Source organism: Rhinatrema bivittatum, chromosome 10 (genome assembly GCF_901001135.1).
Source record: "Rhinatrema bivittatum chromosome 10, aRhiBiv1.1, whole genome shotgun sequence".
Lineage (NCBI taxonomy): Eukaryota > Metazoa > Chordata > Amphibia > Gymnophiona > Rhinatrematidae > Rhinatrema > Rhinatrema bivittatum.
Window position 1 is genome coordinate 56,888,227 of NC_042624.1, and position 21,813 is coordinate 56,910,039.

General features: G+C 44.1%; 1 protein-coding gene across 3 annotated transcripts in view; it reads right to left on the bottom strand.

Moving 5' to 3' along the window:
* Positions 1 to 21,813, bottom strand: part of PTPRC (protein tyrosine phosphatase receptor type C) — a 246,146-nt gene that overhangs the window by 5,533 nt on the left and 218,800 nt on the right. For all 3 annotated transcript variants that reach the window (XM_029618223.1, XM_029618222.1, XM_029618221.1), the window contains 4 exons: positions 11,575 to 11,708; positions 6,864 to 6,998; positions 6,460 to 6,582; positions 2,573 to 2,748 (listed from right to left, as the gene is read on the bottom strand). In XM_029618223.1, coding sequence (XP_029474083.1) covers positions 2,573 to 2,748; positions 6,460 to 6,582; positions 6,864 to 6,998; positions 11,575 to 11,708 — 568 coding nt within the window. The remainder of the gene's footprint in view (positions 1 to 2,572; positions 2,749 to 6,459; positions 6,583 to 6,863; positions 6,999 to 11,574; positions 11,709 to 21,813) is intronic.

A 21,813-nucleotide genomic window follows, 5' to 3' on the forward strand; every position in this document is an offset into this window, starting at 1 on the left:
ATTAACTTGTTTTGTTAGTTTTTGACCACATTTTGACTATTGTACATCACTCTGTTTTACAAATGTAATAAGAATTGATCCATTAAGAACTAACAAACACACACCAACTTGTCTCCAAATTCTCCAAACCACTGGATACCCTCATACTGCTCCAAGCTGCTTCCAGCATTATGATCAGAGGGTTTGGGGGGGGGGGGGGGAGGGAGTGAAGGTGGGGCAAGTTGGGGTGGTAGTAACAGGTGGCCTGGAGAAAGGGTTATTTGGGAGGAGGGAATTGGCCTGTAAGGGCCATAAAATTTTAACTTTACTTGGGAATGCTTGGGGAAAGGAGATCGAGCGCAAGGTCTGACAGTGTCACTGGTATGGAAGGATAGGGAATCGGGCCAGCAGACTTGTTCAGCCGTTATTTTTACTTTGGTCACCATTTAACCAGCTATATTACTTGAATTTAGCCAGCTAAGGTCAAGTTATTAGGGAACACATCCCCTGATAAATTTTCCCCTGTTCTGATGCATGTCTAGACTTAACCAAATAACTAATTCTAAATAGAACTAGCTGGATATTTTGATAAGTCAACTCCAATTGCAGAGCACACCTGAAAAGCCTCCAAGTTACCTGAATAAATTTTATCTGGATAATGACTTATTCAGATAACATTATCCAGATGAATGGCCAAGATAGTCGGGATTTACCTGGATAACTCAAAGTTATCTGAATATAGTCTTTGAATAGTAACCTTATTGTGATCAATTCTACAAGGGCAGTTGACCCATACAATAAGGTAAAAAATACCACCAAAATCTTCAGTACATTTTCAAGGTACAATTTCTTGTTGTAAAAAGTAAGACATCCAGCATTTAGGAAATCATTGTACCTTCATCAGGCTACAGGGCAAATGCAAACTTTTGAATATGTAGCACAAAGGAGGTAATGTTCAAAACTATGTGGCTAGGTTCAAAGTCCTTGAGTACCTTCCTCACAGACTGTGCACTAATACTGGGAAAGGTATCCACAGGGGTACATTTTAAAAAATAGAGTGCGCGCATACTTTTGTTCGCGCACCAGGCGCGAACAAAAGTACGCTGGATTATATAAGATACGCACGTAGCCGCGCGTATCTTATAAAATCTGGGGTCGGCGCGCGCAAGAGAGTGCACATCTGTGCACCTTGCGCGCGCCGAGCCCTGCGCACGCTGCCCGTTCCCTCTGAGGCCGCTCCGAAATCACCCCCCCCCCGCACCTTCCCCTCCCTTCCCCTACCTAACCCACCTTCCTGGCCCTATCTAAACCCCCCCTTACCATTATTGTAAAAGTTACACCTGCCTCTGGCAGGTGTAACTCGTGTGCGCCAGCGGGCTGCTGGCGCGCCATCTCCCAACCTGGGGGCTGTTCCGGATGCCTCGGCCATGCCCCGGAACGCCCCCGGGCCAGCACCATGCCCACCGACACGCCCCCGGAATGCCCCGAACGTCACGCCGCCCACCCGACACGCCCCCGACACGCCCCCCCCCCCTAGCGAAGCCCCGGGATTTACGCGTGACCTGGGATTTGTGCGCGCCGCCGAGCCTATGCAAAATAGGCTCGGCGCGTGCAGGGGCATTTTAAAAGGGTTATGCGTGTACCTTATGTACACGCATTTACTTTTCCCGTGGGTACAATAAGACGCGTTGTTGAACCTCGTGGGGTTTTTTTTAAGCGTGTACAAAGTGGGCAATTTTCTGACAGGCTGTTTACACAGGTAAATGCCTTTCAAAAATTGCCCTGCCCATGTATTCACCGGGACAGAGTCAATCCAGACTGTCAGATAAGATTTTTCCACAGAGCAAGCACCCTATTTGCAACAGGATATCAGTCAAAGATTTATTTATTCTTTCATTCATATTTATATACCGATGTTCTGCAGACAATCATGGCAATTCACAATAAAATACATCAATAAAACAGTAATTACAGTGGCAGTATACAAAGTGCTGGAAAAATGTAATTATATATAAAACAATTCTCCAGCTTAGATCCCTAGACTTCTGATTCGCTCACTTTCTCCTAGCCAGCATATGCTAGACCAGATAGCCATGTTTTTAAATCTTTCTTGAACAGCTGTATGTCCATCTGAACATGTAATTTGCCTGGCAATGAATTCTGTAGTTTGGGTCTGGTGATTGAAATCGCTCTCTCTCTCTCACTTCACTTAAATGAGCAGAATACAATGATGGTATTTGTAATAGACCCTAGCTTGCCAACCTTAAATTTTGTTGTGGAGTGCAATGTTGCACAGCCAGTCAGTATTATTTTTATTGATCGTGTTGTGAAGTATACATAGTATTTTGCATTGTACCCTATATTTAACCGATAGCAGGGGGGAATTGGTCCCTCTGAAATATATCTTCTAAGCTTTAATATAAATTGCAAATATGAAAATTTGCTCTCCTTATGCTCCAATTAAACCTGATGCTGGTCACTGCTTAACAGAGATGGAATAGAAGGAAAGTTTTAGAAAAATAGAAAAGTATACGCAAAGCTATTCCAAAAATGTCAGTGCCTTGCCAAGCAGTTGCTATAAATGATTTCGTACCTGCAATGAACAAGAAGAGGAACGGAGCTATCATGTTTGTGTTCATAGGTGATTCTTTTTGAAAGTTTAGTTTTGATGTTCTGAATCATAGCAACCAAATCTTTGGGTTCCTTGGGAAGCTCATTTTCAGTCCATTGCTGGTAGTTGTAGTGACAGATTTTGCGGATTTCTTTCCTCTACAAAAGGGTTTGATAAAATACGTGTTGGCAAGGTAAATTTCCATGCGAAATAACATGAGCTTAATTCAAACTTCTTTAACGGTAGCAAACAGGGCCTGTTAGAAGCTAGCAAGAGACCACTGAACATGCTCCTAACCAGCTGAATACCAGATATTTACCTTCTCTGTGCTGCAACAGCAGAGGTCCCCACAGAGCCACACTCTCTCCCAATCTAGCCACATCCTTGATGGCTCCATGACTCGGCAAGGCCAGCCCTATGTAGCCCTGCCTCTCCCACAACCCAGTGCCTCTTCATTGAGTCACCTTGGCTCCTTGCATTGGCCCACCTTGCCTTTCCTCTGCTTACCCTGTAGCCTTCTTGTTTGACTTTGCCTTGTGGCTTCCTTGACCTTCCTGCCTTGTCATGTGGCCTCCTTGGCCATATTGCCTGCCTTGTGGCCAGCACACCTTCTAGTCTCACTTTGCCCTGCCTTGCTTTGTGGCCTGCTTAGGCCTCTTTGTCTGTTGGTTCCTTATTTTGTCTTATATTTGCTCTGCTTTAGTTCCTGGTTACTTGTGTTTATATTTTCCTTGCCCTGTTCCTGTGTCCTGTTCTGTCCAGAAACCAGTCTTGTCCATCCCAGTGCTCCCTGTGAGCCTTCAGTTCCAGCCCTTGTTTCCCACTACTGCCATTCCTCCAGGTCGAGTCCCTGTCTCCAGCTCCAGGATTTGACTCCAGCTCCAGTCCCTGTCTCCAATATAGACCTTTTCTCCAGTTCCAGACTTCACCTCCAGCTCCTGCCTGTCTCTCAGTCCTGCCTGTCTCTCAGTCCTTGTCTTCAGTTCCAGCCTTGTCTCTTGTTACTATCCTGCTGACCACTATCATGTACCTTGCCAGGAAAGTCCTGCTGGCCCCCAGAACCTGCAGGCTCAACCCAAGGGAGATGGGGCTGGCCATGCAGAAGACTTTTGTCCTCTCTCCTGAAGTCCTGTACTGCACCTGTTGGGGAAATTACCTGAATCCAGCCTACCTGCCCATGTAACACATGCCTTCTCTCTGTGGCTATTGCAATATGCAACAAAAGAACATGATTGTCATACTGGATCAGACCAAAGGTCCATCAAGGTCACTATTCTGTTTCCAACAGTGGCAAATCCAGATCACAAGTATCTAGCAGAATCCCAAGGGGTAGACAGATTACATGTTGGTTTTTAGTAGTAAGCAGCAGATTTTTGCAACTCTACCTTAATAATGGTTTATGGACTACTCCTCCAGGAACTTGTTCAAACCTTTTTTAAATGCAGCTACACTAACATCTTTTACCTATATTGATCACTCAAAATTTGTTCTAAGAAACCTTGTTTAGACATCATGAGCTAGATCAAGACTTCCCAAACTATTGGTCAGGATCCCAAATGGGGTCACAGGTGCCTCAAACGGTAGACAGCAGAAGCAATAGTAGTGGAAGTCAGCATGGGGCCTGTGAGCCAGCATGCACTTACCGGCCCTACAGCAGCATTACCCTCACAAGAGTTCTGTGGTAATAGGAAGCCCTGTGTAAAAAGGGATTGGGGTCGCTGCAGGGCCTGTGAGCTTGCTGCCTTTCATTTCTAATTCTGTTGCCACTTGCAGATCACAGTCAGGCTTGGGACCAGCCATGAGGCAATGGGAAAGCTGAGTGTGAATAGGCTGGTGGAGATTGCCACTGTTCCTTTCTCCTCACCCACCACTGAACATACCTAAGAGAAAATGTGACCCCTGTAAGCACCCTGCCCTCTTTTCCCACCTATTGCCATCCACCTTTGGCCCTGGGTCCAAAGATGGATGACAATAGGTGGGAAACGAGGGCAGTTTGGAAGAGGGGCTCTTTGAAGAGAGGGATGAGATGCAGGAGAAGCTCAAGGGTTGGATCAGGTGGTGAGGGATTAGCTGTGAAGAATGACAGGTCAGATGGGGAATGTAAGAAAGAAGCTTTGGGAGTGTGAAGGGATCAGCTGGGGTTTGTGAGAGAAGGTTTGGAGGGGATGGTGGATGGGGATGAGAGTTAGCAGGGAATGGGGATGGGGTGAGAAGTAGGGCATGACAAAGGATCAGTTAGGATATAAGAAGGGCTTGTGGCTAAGGAAGGCTCAGCTGGAGGGAAGCAAAAAGGGCTGGAGGGGATGAGGGAGAGAGGATGGGCTGGGGGAAGAGGCACTGAGGGATGTAAGAGGGATTCAAGTGAAGGGGTGGAGGTTGAAAGAGGAGTTTCACTGGAAGGGAGGAGATTAACAGATGATCTCTGGAAGGGGTGAAGGTTGAGCAAAGGAATTGACTAGAGAAAGAGTGGAAGCTGAAAGAGGAGATCAGCTGAAGTATGAGGGTGAGAGTGAAGAGATTGCTAGAGGGGAGCCACACCCCTGCTCATTTCTTTTGTTCATCCTCTGGGGTCATGTGAATTTTCGAGTGCTAAAATGGGGTCATATTTTCTAAATGTTTGGGAAGCCCCGAGCTAGATAACAGTTTGTTCCTTTTTTTGGTGACAAAGGTTCATAGATATGATTTTGTTCTTTTGCAATTACAACTGGAGATGGACCAATCCAAATTTCAGGAATCAACTGGAAACCACAGTCCAGCAGCCAATTCAGTTGTTAATCACAGTGAGGGACCATCATAGTTATTAAAATGTGTCTCAGTCTGTGCACATACCTTAATTTAGGGCTTCTCCAATCTGTCCTCAGGATCCACATTTCCATCTCACCCCCCAGCCAGTTGGGTTTTCAAGATACCCACAATGAAAATGCATTAGATACATTTCCTTATACTGGGCCTCCATTTTATGCACATTTATCTTATACATATTTATTGTGGATATCCTGAAAACCTGGCTGGGGTTCCTAAGAACAGGTTTGAGAAGCCCTGCATTATAAGAATCCTGAAACTTATGGGATTCATAAGTCTTAAGGGTTTCCATCATAAGTTTAAGAAAGTTATTGCCCAGCTTACTGAGTGAGACACATTGGGCCACATTTTCTAAAGTATCGCAGGCCTGCGATACTTTAGAAGATGAGGGGCGGGGGGGCCAAAACGGGGAGAGGGCCTGCGCTAGCCGGCAGCGATCGCACTGTAGCGGTGCGATCGCTGCCGGTTTCGCGCCACCATAGGAGGTGTAGCTATTGGGAGCGAAAGCTGCAGCAAAAAGGCACCTACCTTTTCGCTGTCCGCAGCGTTGGTGCAGAGTCGGCCCCGGTGACGCCCGACTCCTCCTCTTCCAGGGCCGACTCCGCTCCCATCTTGGTATCGCACGCGATAAGGGACTTTTCACGTGCGAAAGGTCCCTTATCGCGTGCGAGCGGAGTGGAAAATGAGGCCCATTTACATAACAGGCTGTTTTTCTTTTCTCTATTACATAGAGTTATATTAATCTCAAATATTAAAAGAAAGGAATTTACAACAGAATATGAGGTAAGCAAATATTTAAAGAAATAATTGTTTCCCCCATCATTTTTACATTTTTGAGATGGAATTAATGTTCATGTGTAAAGGAAGTTAACAGGAACTTCATAGTTGTAGAATTACAGAATGATTTGTTACATGCATTAAAGCATAAAACTACTGTATTAAAGATAGCAAACAAGGTACCCTGCAGGTAGTTAGTGGCAATCATTTTGCTTTTGATTCTCTCTCATATGGTAATCAAGTGACAGAATCATCAGAAAAGTCCTATTAATCATGGCTTCTATTTTTACCTTTGCATGTCTTATTTCAAAGGTGCGAATGGTGCAGCTGGGAATACTGCTCACATCCTTCATTTCGACTTCTATGTCTTCATATGTTTGTTTTTCTTCTCCCCAGTATTTTGTACAGGAGCCCTAGAAAAAGAATAACTGTTGCTCATGGCATTTTTCATTACCCCTTTTCCTTTCAAATTAATATGCTGTCTTTAAAATTAATTGCAGGAAAACCAGCAGAGTAGTTGGATAGAAGCGATACATTTAAAATAGTCTAATGAATGTTTTCAAGAGGTCAGAGTGACTCAGACCCCTTCTTCAGGCAATTCCTGATGGGCTAACATGGTTACTTTCTGCTTTCTTCTCCTTATGGTGCAAAAAAAGAGACTCAGATCTCACACTGGAAATGAAAGCCTACGAACCTGGTTTCCCTCATTGAGCTCCGTCAGCATAACGATTGCTTTCACTTTTCTTTGAAATATCATTTGCCAGAAGTCGTTAACTGTATTGTTTAGTGGTCCCTGTGCAGCGATCATTGCTTTTGGAGACCAGTAGCCCTAAAATAAGAAAAAATATACGTCGTGTACTTAATTTATATTTTGTTCAAATATTTTTTATTAGGCTTAAAATATAAACTACTTGGTGACAGTTGGTTCTTATCCATCACCAAGCAATACAAATTACAATACAGATCTTACCAAAGTCCTAGGACAAACCCTAATTCTACTTTTGTTGCAAACCCAAAGCAGAGTATTAAAGAAAAGGCATGAATGTGCCAACATTGGTTACTGTGGCACTACTCTGATGATTTGGTGACCTCAACGAGATCTGTCACACCATCCACCAATAAATGTTTCATATCTGGTAGGTACTTGCGCTCCATAAATCAGGTACACACTAATTTTGAGCTTGAATAGAATAAAAAAAAAATACCTTTGTCTCCCAAAAATCATTGACTAGTTCATGGAATCATGTTTCTAGAAGAGCAGAAAGTTGCTCATTGTCAGTTCAATGAAAGCTATTTTATTGTTTGAATTGTACTTTTATGAGGTCTATATTCAGACACAATCCATAATTCCTCACTCCAAATGACATCAAATCTTCACTGAGGTGTACTGTGCTGTTTGTACGTCTCACTCTGCATGTAAAACTGGCCCCCAAACACTAAACCACTACCAAAACCCCACCTCGAGTTATTAGCTGGCCCTCCTATAGTGATGTAAACAGTTGAATAACTATGAAGGCTTTATAAAGAGGCTGGCTTTCTCTCTTTCATCCTATGTGCCTAGTGCCTCCTCTGCTTTGGGCGCATAGGAGAGAAAACGGACACTCCAGTTTCTCTCACTACCAACATATACACACACAAGATCCAGATTTTTTTTTTTCCAAAACTAAATATCAGTATGATACTATTAGGAGGAATCACAGCAAGCAGGATCATTCTATTTTTCAATACGCCCTTGAACATGGCACACCTTTACGTCAGCCCTGGCCTGGCTTGAAATTTTCCACATTGCAAGGGCACATTGGTCATGCAGAAAATGTGTTCGATCACGGGGATTCGCTAATAGCCTCATCTACATGAATTTACACATGATGAGCGCTATTGGCTATACAGTGATTTGGGCACACTAATCCACGTATTGGATCAGGGGTTATGGATGCACATCCAATCACGTTAAGCCATGCACAGCAGCTAACGCACGGTATTGCATTGGCCACAAACATAACCAGACAAACTGCTTTAAATATTGACCCCAAGATATAAATCTAACTTCCATTAAAGGGGTAATTTTGTAACAGCCTGCATAGATTTGACATCAAATATGTATATACTGTAAATGACACCAATTTTCAAAGGATTTTCCTTTTGAAAATTATCTCACCAAAACTTGCATTTTCCTTTTGAAAATTATCTCACCAAAATTATTTATGTGATTTATAAGTTGCCTATGAAAAAATTTCTTGGCAGCATATAAAAGACAATTCCTAATAAGAACAGGTAACATAAAATAATCGATACATAAAACTTATAAAAACAATCAATCTTAAAACAACAAAGCCAAGTAAAAAAGCATTAATATAAAATAAACAAGACAAAAAAAAAAACCAGATAAACTTATCTGCAGATATTTCCTCGTCCTGATTTTGTGCATAGAAATTTTTGAGAGAAATTTACCTACGTTCTTTTGCACGTAAAGATAAACCCTTCACCAACCCAATCCCCAAGCTGAATGCCTCTGGGTTCAGATCAACTTATTTGCATACGGGCTTTACACGCAGAAATTTACCTGCCTATTGGGCAGGCAGTTTTATAACAAGGAATTTCCACAAGATCAGATCCATTTTACCCTGAGAAATGTTTCAGTAACATACCCTTCGTGAGGGTTATTTTATCACTCCCCATACAGCAGTAGGGTCCACATGTACACTGCACTGCGTAAATTTGCTTTGGAAATTGGCAAGTAAGTGGCGAGGCACATGCGGAAATTCAGTCATGCAAAGTCATGCCCTCCTTTTCAGAGGGTGTAACTTGTACGTGCATACATATACGCAAACTTCTTCAAATCAATAAGTATGCACGTGAGTGCTAACTCTGACTCAGTTCCACTCCCTGGCATGTCTCTGGTCGGATTGGAGACAATTTGAAAGGAATTACACACGAAATGTAACATACTAGTGTAGCAATTTTCAAACGCCCACTTACACAGATAAAGTGCAATTTTCAAAGGAGTTGTGCATGTAAAAGAAAGACATTATCCTAGCAATTTTCAAAAGCCCACTTAGGTGCGCAAAGTGCAATTATATGTATACAACCCAGTTTTAATTGTGTAAATCCTTCTAAAAATGGTGCCCAATGGTTTTCTAAGCAGAAAATTTGTGTGTGCATAAATCATATTTTATGAACAGAAAACATGGTTTATGTGCATAACTCATGGTTTTATCTGCACTAAGTATTTTTTACATGCATTTTCAGACTAGCATCATTTTTTTGTTTTAATTGTCAGTGTGTTATCATACCATTGGCTTATTGCATCAGAAGTTAAAACATTTTCAATGTGTGTGTGAAGAAAGGGGTAGATTTTAAAAATTTGCGCGATCACATACTTTTCTTTGCGCACCAGGCGCGAACAAAAGTACGCTGGATTTTATAAGATATGCGTGTAGCAGCGCGTATCTTATAAAATCCAGGGTCGGCGCACGCAAGGGGGGTGCATATTTGTGCAACCTGCGCGCGCCGAGCCCAGCGCGTGCTGCCTGTTCCCTCCAAGGCCGCTCCGATTTTGGAGCGGCCTCGGAGGGAACTTTCCTTCGCCCTCCCCCCACCTTTCCCTCCCTTCCCCTACCTAACCCACCCCCCCGGCCCTATCTAAACCCCCCCCCTTACCTTTGTTGGCAGATTTATGCCTGCTAAAAGCAGACGTAAATCTGTGCGCGCCAGCACACTGCTGGCGTGCCATCACCCGACCCGGGGGCTGGTCCGGAGGCCTCGACCACACCCCCGGGCCGATGCCTTGCCCCCCGGGCCCGCCCCCGAAACACCGCGTCACGCCCCCGAAACGCCGCGTCATTTTGGGAACACCCCTGACACGCCCCCTCCCCGCCCCTTTTACGAAGCCCCGGGACTTACGCGTGTCCCGCAGCTCTGTGTGCACCAGCGGCCTATGCAAAATAGGCGTGCCAGCGCGCGAGGGCCCTGCGCGCATAAATCCGGCCGCATTTACGCGCGCAGGGCATTTAAAATCCGCCCCACACTGTTCAATCACTGAATTTCAGCTCACAGTTTTAATGCATGGCTTATTACACAGACACTTAAGTTAGCCAGGACAAGCTGATTTTCAGCGTTATCTGGCTACCATACGGGCCGATACAGTAAAGTTTGTGGGAGAGCGGGCGAACGCCCACTCTCCCGGCGCACGCACCGGCCACTCGCCGGAGCGCGCGAGTCTGTATGCTAATTAGGCCCAGTGGTAGAAACAGGCAAAAGGAGCGGCAGCTGTCAGCAGGTTTGACAGCCGATGCTCAATTTTGCCGGCGTCGGTTCTCGAGCCTGCTGACAGCCACAGGCTCGGAAACCGGACGCCGACAAAATTGAGCGTCCGGTTTTCGGCCCGACAGCCGCGGGCCGAATTCAGAATTTTTTTTTTATTTACTTTTTTCACTCTTCGGGACCTCCGATTTAATATCGCTATGATATTAAGTCGGAGGGTGCACAGAAAAGCACTTTTTACTGCTTTTCTGTGCACTTTCCTGGTGCCGGAAGAAATTAGCGCCGACCTTTGGGTCGGCGCTAATTTCTGAAAGTAAAATGTGCGGCTTGGTTGCACATTTTACTTTCTGAATCGCGCACGCATACCTAATAGGGCCATCAACATGCATTTGCATGTTGAGGGCGCTATTAGGTTCGGCGGGTTGGACGCACGTTTTTCTCCCCTTACTGAATAAGGGGTAAGGGAAAACGCGCGTCCAATAGCAGGCTAACAGTGCGCTCCATCGGAGCACACTGTACTGTATCGGCCTGATAATCAGCTAACTTAAAGACTGCCAGAGAGGCGTCCTAGAGTTATGCAGATAAACTTATTAAAGCTAACTTAGAGTTGGCCGGGTGTATTCAGCAGTGCACCCGTGCTTACTGGATAAGTTTATCCGGCTAAAGTTGCCGGCCATCCAGCAGCTAAAACAGGAGCCCTTTCTTTTGCAGCACCAGTAATGGCTCCTGGAGGTAGATTTGTTTAAGGCCTCTCGACAGAACAGCTTCACTGCATTGTGGGTGATTTTCTTGATGAAACCCAATAGAAGTTGACCCCCTCCACGATGCAATGAGGCAACTCTTTTCTCTGCATCAGAGATCCTATTAGATTATACACAAACCTGAAAACCCCTATTTAAACTACACTTTTTATAAAAGTAAAAATAAACTTTGAAATGGAAAGGAGAACCTTGATAGGGGAGAAAGATGCCTTAAATGAAGCAAACAAAAAAAATGTCCTCTTCCCCTGTCCTGCTTGAATGAAACTGAGGTGGAAACCCACCACACACACACACACACCTGCAAAGAAGAGAAAAGAAGGAAAATGTATTTTAATATGCAAGATTGAGGTTGACAGTGTTTACTCTAACTTCCAAACGTACAGTAATAAATGACGCATTGATGTATCTGAAGGAATCTTCAGAGTCACTTTCTTCATCACTAGATGCATCAGATTCATCTTCACTCTCTTTACTATTCTCCTCTTCCTCTTTAATCGGTACTCTGTTGATATCATCTATCAAAACAAACAAAAAATATGAATTTCTTCCTTCCTTTCTCCCTGTGGGAAAACAAAAAAAGGTTGCTTCTGTTGTTTGCACAGTTATTCATTGTAATAGAACAACCCAAAACAAGACACTATTAGCAGAGGCCTAAGAATAGCATGCAGGCCACTGCTTTAGAATGTCTATGCACATCTACAGCATCATGGGAAAATCATATATTTGCAAGATCATATTTACTGAAGATTTCATAGTCAGCCATGAAGACACAGAGGAAGGATAACTAATGAACTGCATGTGGCTGTATATATGTGCATATATGGCCGCAAGCAGATCTACAGTAGTATTTTATAAGCCACATGTTTTAGAAAATACGTGTATCCCTGCCCCGCAAGATACGCAAATATGTAGGCTTACTCACGAATATATGCAACATATTGAAAGAACATATATCATTGCATTGAACGCACATACTTTTTCTACATTTTAAAATATTTACACGCGTATATTGTGTGTGAAAATAAAACAGAGCTTACTCTCATATTTTGGGATATACGCAATTTGGGGTAGATTTTCAGACCTACATGCGGGTGTACATGTGAGCGCGCTACCTGGCTCGCGCATGTTATAAAATCGGGGGTTGGCGTGCACCTTGCGCGCGCCGATGCTCGTGGGCTTCCCCCGTTTCCCCCTTAACTAACCTTCTCACCCCTTCCCCTAATATTCCCCCCCCCAGCGCTACTCTAACCCCCTCCCCAATTTCTTATCTCACCTTTTGCACCTGCCTGGAGGCAGGCGCAGGTTGCGTGCACTAGCAGCCTGCCGGCACATGATCCTCCAACACAGCGGCAAATGGCTGCTGTGTCGGAGGCCTCTGGCCCCTCCCTGGACTGCCCCTTTAGTAAAGCCCCAGGACTTAGACACTTCCCAGGGCTTTACGCACGTTGCCGGGCCTTTAAAAAACAGGCCCGCTCGGTGCGCGTAAGCCGATTTACGTGTATAGAGCTTTGAAAATCCGGCCCTTAGGTTGGTATTCTTTAAAACTTGCATGTGTCAAGGAAGTTACCAGTTTAACCAATTGCACCAGTTTGCCCAATCCTTCTCCAGGTCATTGAGCCCCTTCTGGTTCTGCAGCCTGAACTCCCCCCAGTTCACCCAGACCTCCCACCCAGTCAGTCCTACACCTTTAATATCATTTACATCAAATAATTGTCCTGTATGTTGGTCTTACTAGATTGTAAGCTCTATTGAGCAGGTCCTGTATTTTTTGTGTGTTTGTACAGTGCTATGTATGTCATGTAGCGCTATAGAAATGTTTAGTAGTGAGTGGGGGGGTCACGTGATGCGATGTAGCTGAGCGGACATTTTTGGCTCAGCTCCGTGCGCTCCCCTCCTGCAATCAACAGACATCCATGCTCATTTTAGGCAGAACCTTTCTTCACTTATCTGGTTGGGTCCGTTGATGTCTATAGACAAATTTATGCTGCGAGGAGCAGGGACTATGCCCCTAAAAGGCAGTAAAAAAGAAAAGGAGAAACCGGGATCAGCGACTCACAAAATGGCGGAACCACCAAGTAGGCCGACGCCACACACTACCCCGATCAATTCGACTCAGCACACCGATCTTACTCTAACGGTCACTAATGCTGTGGTGGCGGCGCTAGACGGTAGGTTTGCCGAATTATCCTCACAAATGAAGGAACTCAGAGACTCAATTACGGACTTACCTCCCCGTCTAGCTGAACTAGAATCCAGAGTATCTGAGTTGGACGACTCGTCCCTAGCCACGCAGAGCAGGGTACAGGCCTTAGAAACTAAAGTGGCTAATCAGGCAGAAAAGATCGATGATCTTGAAAACCGGGCCAGGAGGAACAACATTAGGCTCGCCGGATTTCCGGAATCAGTGGGAGAATCTAACTTAGAAGCTCTGTTGGAAGAGTGGCTTCCCGAAGCATTGGGCCTACCAGACCTCGGACGAGATTTTCACATTGAGCGGGCACATAGGCTGGGAAGGCGCCGTGATGGAGAAAACCGCCCCCGCTTTATAATTGCCAAACTCCTGAACTGGTCACAAAAGCAAAAGATTTTTCAGGCCTATCGTACCAAACAGCCATTGAAGTATAAAGAGGCGGATATACGATTATTTCAAGATTTCTCCGTGGCGCTCGCCCAAAAGCGTAAACAATTTAGCCCTTTGTGTACGGACCTCTATAACAAGAATATAAGATTCCAACTGGCTTATCCGGCAACCCTGAAGTTCCGATATGGCGGTAAAGAGCATGTTTTTACAGCAGTCGAGCCGGCGAAGGATTGCATTGCAAAGCTTGGAGACGCCTGAATATTTCATCTGCGTCATCAATGGTGGTGCGATTGAAGACGTCTCGTGGTGGAACCGGCCTTCTCATGGATGACCGGGAACTTTCAGGTTTGGTTTTTGTTGTTTTTCTTTTTTTCCCCGTGCTGCAGTACTGCCTAGATGCGGACATTCCTAGCAGCAGCGCTCGTTTATGCTGATCACTGGCAGGTTTCTTCTTAACGCTTGCTGTTTTACGCATGTGAGCCATTTTTGTTTGCGCCAGAGGGCACTGAGCACCAAGGACTGCACTTGTGGGCTAATCGACTGTGACATACCAGAGATGTACGCTTGGTGGGCATGAGAGTGCCGATTTCCCTCTGTTACTGGCACCCTTTCGTATGCCATGAAATGACAGTTTGGGGCGTATGATATGATCCTCGCTTACAGCAACAATTCACAGTGTCATGGAATCGGCGAACCTTTGGTGGCAAGACTTTGCACGGTTGGGAATCGGGCTGATGACCACTAACTGACTGCTACTGCCCTTTCAAGAACATGCTTATGAGGCCTGTGATGGGTATGAGTGAACTGATTATATGATCTTTCACAGATGGGACAGACCGCTTCTTGCTATGCCTCTGGCAAATTCTGACTCAGCTCAAAGATACACCTCGTTGACACTGGATATTTTTTCCTTTTTTGAACTGAAAAGTTTGTATTAGTTGTTTTCACCTTTGTTTTTCTGTTTTTTTTTATTTTTCTTTCTCCTTTCTCCCAGCAGTATGTCTTTAGGGGTATACCACCCCGAAATGCCAAACCACCACTTGTGAGGCGTAAATGTTCTTCTAGATTACTTTGTTGATGTTCTGTTTCTATATCTAACACTTTGATTGCAGGAGGAAGGGTGCACATCACATCAATAGTGCACCCCCAGAGGACCCCCTTGGATAAGGGACCTCGTGAATTTGTAAGTTCTTGGGTACAAGTTTGGGGACAGGCATGGGTATGGGGATGGGAATGGGGGGGTGGGTAGGGCAGCGGGACGGCATGCATATCATAGGGACCTTGATTAGTTTATGTTGTGTTATAATCACACTGCAGAGGAATGAGACCTGGACCTACGGGCCAGATGGGTATTGTAGTATTGCAGTTTACGGCCAGATGGCGAGCCTAGGCTGGTGGGTTTGCCATCCTTTAACCTGTATAGACCGCGCTATGCATCTAATATGTAAGGAACTGGTAGGAATTACATGAAGTTGGCCAGCCTAAATGTCAACGGATTAGGGAATCCCATCAAGAGAACAAAGGTCCTACAATTCCTAAAGAGATCTAAAGTACAGATTGCATGTATACAAGAAACACACTTAACGGAAGTAGAGTCCAAAAAGCTAAGAAGGGATTGGGTTGGCCAGTGTTTCTTTTCTGCAGCCTGTGGGAAAAAAGCAGGAGTCGCAATCTTACTCCATAAAAACATTTCCTTCCAATTATCTAAAGAGATTAACGACCCGGAGGGGCGCTTTATCCTTATTACTGGGAAACTTAATGGGAAAGACATAACGATTGGGAATATTTATGGCCCGAATGCTCCGTCTCCCAAGTTTTTTGCCAACATTACCAATCTCTATCATGTCCACGGTGTTGGCAGACAATTGCTACTAGGAGACTTCAATAGCGTTCATGATTTGGATTTGGACAGATCCTCTGGTAAGCCTCAACGACGAAAATCCGACACGCTTACTCCCATTAGCCAACTTTGTTGTAATTTACAATTTATGGATTATTGGCGAGTACTCCATACTGAGGAAAGGGACTATACTCACATATCCAAAGCGCACGGCACCTTCTCCCGCATCGATTACATACTAGGGGATTCTGTGCTTTTCCCACTTGTTGCGGACACAGGAATTGAGGCCCCTGGAGTCTCTGATCATGCATTGATATGGGCCAAGATAGCCTGGGACGATAACGTCCCCCATACCAATTGTTGGAAATTTCCCACGTATATAAAAGACGATAAAAAATTCTGTGACTACCTTAGGACTAAATGGGCACAATTTCAAGACACTAATAATCAATACAGAAATGACCCTGCACTATTTTGGCAAACAGGCAAGGCCGTGATGCGAGGGGAGATTATCTCGTTTCTCAGACGCAGAAATAAGGAGCTGACTGCTAGTATAATACGTCTTGATTCACAATTGAAGAAGGACAAACTGCTGTTGGTTCAAGATCCGTCCCAGGCTAATTGGGCACAATACCATTTGACGTTAGGGACGTTGCAGGCACATTTACAGCAGAGAGCTCTTAAGGCCTTTCAGTTTAAGGAACACTCTTTCTTTAGGTATGGGAACAAAGCGGGTAAATTGATGGCGAACCTGGTTCGGACCCGTCATAGCAAAACCTATATAGAAAAACTAAAAACCGCTCAAGGTACCTGGGCCCGCAAAGGGGATGAAATATGCGAAGTGTTCCGCACTTTTTATTCCCAGCTATACACCGAAGATAGACTGGGGGATGCTTCTGAGGAACAGGATTTTTTCACGCGTTTGCACATCCCGCAGCTAACAGACGTCCAAAAGCAAAAGCTTAACGCGCCTCTCACCAAACCAGAACTCCTTTTGGCTATAAAGAATAGCAAATCTGGAAAGGCCCCAGGTCCAGATGGTTTCTCGTATGATTTCTATAAAATATTGGGAGAAGGATTGGTTGATACTTTGCAATTGTTTTTTCAACAAGCATTGGTGACCCGTAGCTTTCCTTCTGATTTTAACAAAGCGTACATCACGGTACTCCCCAAACCGGGCAAAGACCCACAATTGGCTGCGTCTTATCGCCCTATCTCATTGCTCAATTGTGATCTAAAACTGTTGGCTAATGTATTAGCAAACCGGTTGGGTAGCGTGCTCCCTGACTTGATCTCTCACTCACAAGTTGGCTTTGTAAAGGGGCGAGCTGCTAGTTCTCACATAGTCAGATTAATTACTGCCATTGATTACTGCCACACCCATCATATCCCTTCTATGGCTGTGAGTTTTGACTCGGAAAAAGCCTTTGATAGGGTTTCATGGGATTACCTTTTTTCGGTCTTGCAGAGGTTTGGCATAACAGGAGACTTCTTGCTGTATATTACCCTTTTATATACTGACCCGTCTTCCCACATTTTTGCGAATGGATTGCTGTCGCAGGCATTCACGCCTCACCGGGGAGTCAGGCAGGGGTGCCCTCTCTCACCGTTATTATATATTATTGCTATAGATCCTTTACTTCGATATATGGTGCAAGATCCACTGATTACTGGTCTAGACATTGGGGGACAATCTTTTAAGACCGCGGCATTTGCCGACGACATTTTGGTTTTTCTCACCAATCCCCAATCAGCTCTTTCACAGGTTCTGGAGCTTCAACTTCGATATGGCCGGTTTTTGGGTTTAAAAATAAACAAAGACAAATCCGAAGCTTTAGATATTAATGGGCAACTACAATGGACTTGGGGGTCAAACTTCCCTCTAAAATGGGCGCCGGGATATATAAAGTATTTGGGTATACAAGTCACGAGTTCTATTTCTAATATATATCGGGCGAATGTAGGCCCTGCTCTGGAAAGGATGCAGAAACGTCTGTCCAATTGGCAGAATTTACCACTGTCGATGATCGGCAGAATACAGCTAATAAAAATGGTGGAGCTGCCAAAATGGCTGTACATACTCCAAATGCTTCCATTGTGGTTGACTAATGCTGATATACGCGCTCTCACTAAAGTGTTGCGGGGTTTTATTTGGAAAGGAAACCGGGCAAGATTGGCTTGGCAGTATCTCACGCATGCGAAAGACGAAGAGGGTTTGGCGTGTCCCGATTTTAGGCAATACAACCTTTTTTGTATGTTGAGGCACATCCGGGACTGGCTACTTAATACTGAATATTTTTCTCCTACGAGATTCTTGACGGCCTGTTTGTCGAATGTTTCTATGGCAACAATGATACAACTTGAGTGTGTATCTGTGCCGAAAGATTACAGATGAATGTTTTTGGTACAGATGGGCAGGAAGACGTGGGCATACATGTGTAAAAAACTGGGTATTAGTGCGATTCATACAGCCTTTCTGCCTATCAGTGGTAATCCCCAGTTTCCTCCGGTGATGGAACATGCTATCTTCCAACAATGGGCGGCTAAAGGCCTCACTCATATTATACAAGTTATACATCCTGACGCCACTTATATGCACAGCTTTCAGGAACTCCAAACACTTTTTGAGCTACCATCCCAAGACTTTTTTGCATTTCTTCAATTAAGACATTATGTCCATACCCAGGGATTGCACAGGATGCCAATTGCGCATAGAGTTCACTTAAAGGGGCTTTTTGGTTTTCACCTTAAATTGAAGATGTCATGTTCCACATTCTCTAAAGTATTTAAACAGCTGACGGGGACGACAGTTTTTGCTGTTATAAGTGACAAATGGAATGACGTAGAGGGTATGCAAGTGACTCCTGCTGTTGTCAAAAAATATCTTGATAGTATGAGAGGCCTTACTGATAATGTCCTCTTACGGGAACTACACTTCAAATTCATATGGCAATTATATATTACCACAGACATTGCTTATAGAATGGGTATAAGTGACTCCCCCAATTGTCTCAAATGTAATGTAGTTCAGGGAAATCTCATACACAGCTTCTGGTCCTGTACTGTAATTCAGACATTTTGGGACCAAATACGGTCCTTTTGCTCAAAAGTGTGGAACAGCAGCATACCCATGTCGCCGCAGCTGTGGTTGATAGGCTATGAAGTTACACCGTCTGTCCACTATAACATACACTTTACACTGTTTATGAATAAGGCAGGTTTGCTGGCCAAACAGACTATCTTGGCGAATTGGATTTCAGCAGATCCTCTGCAATTTAAACACTGGTTGAATAAGATGCTTAAGTTAGCTGCCTTCGAAGGAATGACTGCCCAAACGCAAACGGTCCGTAAGAAAGAAGAGTATTCTAAGATATGGGGAATGTTCCTTCGACACCAACATCAGGATATCCCATTCTCTTGAGTTTAGCTCTTGACTAAAGCTAGCTGGCACTTTGATACACCATTATTACTATCTCACTGGCTTCTAACCTGCCATCATCTGATGTTTAAGCTGGTGACTTATTACGGTTTTCAAGGTTGTGTGTCCCTTGTGTAAATACTTGTAAATCCCTGCATTTGCTCTCTTGATGTCTCCTGCTGTCCAATGCGAGGGGGGAGGGGGGGTAGGAGTGGGGGGGATTGGGTAACGGAAGTTTTGGATAGTACAGTATCCACAGTTTGTTCGCCAATATTCTTGGTATACCGGGGATAGCGGGGGGGACTATGGTCTATATCTGGACTTGTTGCTGTTTGTACCTATTCTTGTTTTTTATTATGCCGGATGTTTACCACGGTACCTACAAAGTTTCAATGTTGTATTTGCTATAATGCCATGACTATCTTTGTACTGAAGGATCTGTTTGTTCATTATGTCCTGAAATATGAATAAAAAGATTTAAAACAAAAAAAAAAAAGAAATGTTTAGTAGTAATAGTATAATTATCAGGTGTAAAATTAGGCAAGTAAATTGGCAAACCTATGTTCATGTCTTTTAAAATAGCAATTTATGTGCGTAAATGTTGGTCCCACCCCAGAACGTCCCTTTTTCACATGCCTATAGATGTGCATGAAAGTGAAAGTGAAAGTACACACATTTTTCACTATTATAAAATACGTAATTCATGAGTAGAAGCTACTTATGCGTGTATATTCTCATTTATAATTATAAGTGCATGCCATTTTGAAAGTTCACCCTACTTTGAAATACCATTACTTCAAGAAAAAATGATTCTGTTACTATGTAACAGTGCTGTGTACACAATAAAACCCATTTTAAAAAATTAACCAAGCGGGCAAGAGCTTTCTTCTTTGTGGAATGGGCTCCCTAGGGAAATTCATCAACTACCGGACTATAAGACCTTTCCTTAGCAAGTGAAGACACATTTGTTCTGTGAGGCTTTTGGGTGAGTGTTTAATTGTTTTTATGCTGGATGTCCTTGGTTTTGTAATGTGTATGTTTACATTGGGCACCACCCAGAACAGATGTCTGGTAATGGGGGCGGGTAAAACATTACTATAAATAACCAGAAAACTTATCCAGTTACTGCAGAACTTACTGACATAGGTTTTCCATGGAATATCTGGTTAGAGTTATCGGGATAATTTTAGGCCAGCTATAAGGTGAGTTTTAATATACATGAATGCCGTCTCACGCGTGTAAGTGGAGGGGGGATTTTAGCCGGTACACACAGCGACACATGAGGCCTATTTCCCAGTTCCCTCCCAGTTCGCCCCAGTAAAGGAGCAGACGTCCTAAACCCCCTACCTAACTTGGCTCCCTTTTACCCTACTAGCCTCGACCCCTAAAACCCCGCTAACTACCCTAATTTATTTTTTTTTACTGCAGTACTTACACGCAGTCCATAGCAGGAGCAAGTAACGCGGTTGTGGGATCCCAGTGTGCGCTTGTGCGAGACACTGACCTCAACCTTTGCTCAAAACCTTTGTAATGCACATACCAGGAGATATGCACGTGGCCGCAGCTTGGCCACATGTAGGGTTTTTAAAAATCTACTTGTATGTGTACAGACCAAGCTCTCCACAAATTTAGCCAGATAGCACCATATTGAGAACTATCTGGATAAATCTATTTGCCTACCACCACCTCGCCTCCAGCCCAGTCCCCCTTTATTCCTGATAACTTTGTTCATATTAAAAGTTTGTGTGGGCAAAACAAATGGATATAGGGGTAATATTTTTAAAGGCCAGATTTATCTGCATAATTGTTTTGAACATAGATCTCAATACCTATGACAAATACATAGTAACATAGTAAATGGTAGCAGACCAGTTAACCTATTGAAATCTGCTCTATTGTTTTCTCTGGTTCTCTTTCACTTTGTGTAGACCAGCATATAAATTCCCATATGTAAACAAGCATCAGCTACCACAAATAACTTTTACTTAATCCTTCAGTCTTGTTCCTACCACTATTTGCACTACTACCTATATCTGTCCCATGCATCTTTATTTTCTATTATAGTGCTAGCCTCTACCACCTCTTATGGTAGGCTATTCCAGGCCTGGTCATCATTCTGGCCTGGAATCACTGGGGTAGATTTTCAAACCCCGGCGCACATAAATCCCGGGGTTTACGCGAGCAGCCAGGCCTTATGCGCGCCAGGCCAATTTTCAAACGACCCGGCCACACACGTAAGCCCTGGGACGCGTGTAAGTCCCAGGGCTTGAAAAAGGGGTGGTCCAGGGGGGACGGGGAAGTCCGGGAGCGGGGCTAGAGACGCCCGACACAACGACCATTTTGCCGCTGTGCCGGGGAATCACGCAGGGTGCTGGCTCGTGCAACTTTCTCCTGCTCCAAGGCAGCACACGCATGACTATGATGCTGATATAACCCATAAAGGCTGGCTGGATAAATCTTAGTCTGCTAACTTACATAGACATTTTCTTTTTAATATTGGACCCTCTCTTTTTAGAAAGGATGAATTCACCTTAAAAATTCTATATTGACTCAGAGTATTGTTCTACAGATATATATACAATTATATACACACACAGTCTGAAAATATTCCCGACTCCCTATCTTCAAAAATGTTTCTTTATTATTTTATTCAAATTCTATTTCCATGAATACTCTATGAGAATATAAACCTAAAAACTGCAAACAGAATCGCAGCATTCATACCCGCACACCTCACTCACAAAACAATTTTTGTAAAAACATAGGCCGCAGATTTCTCTC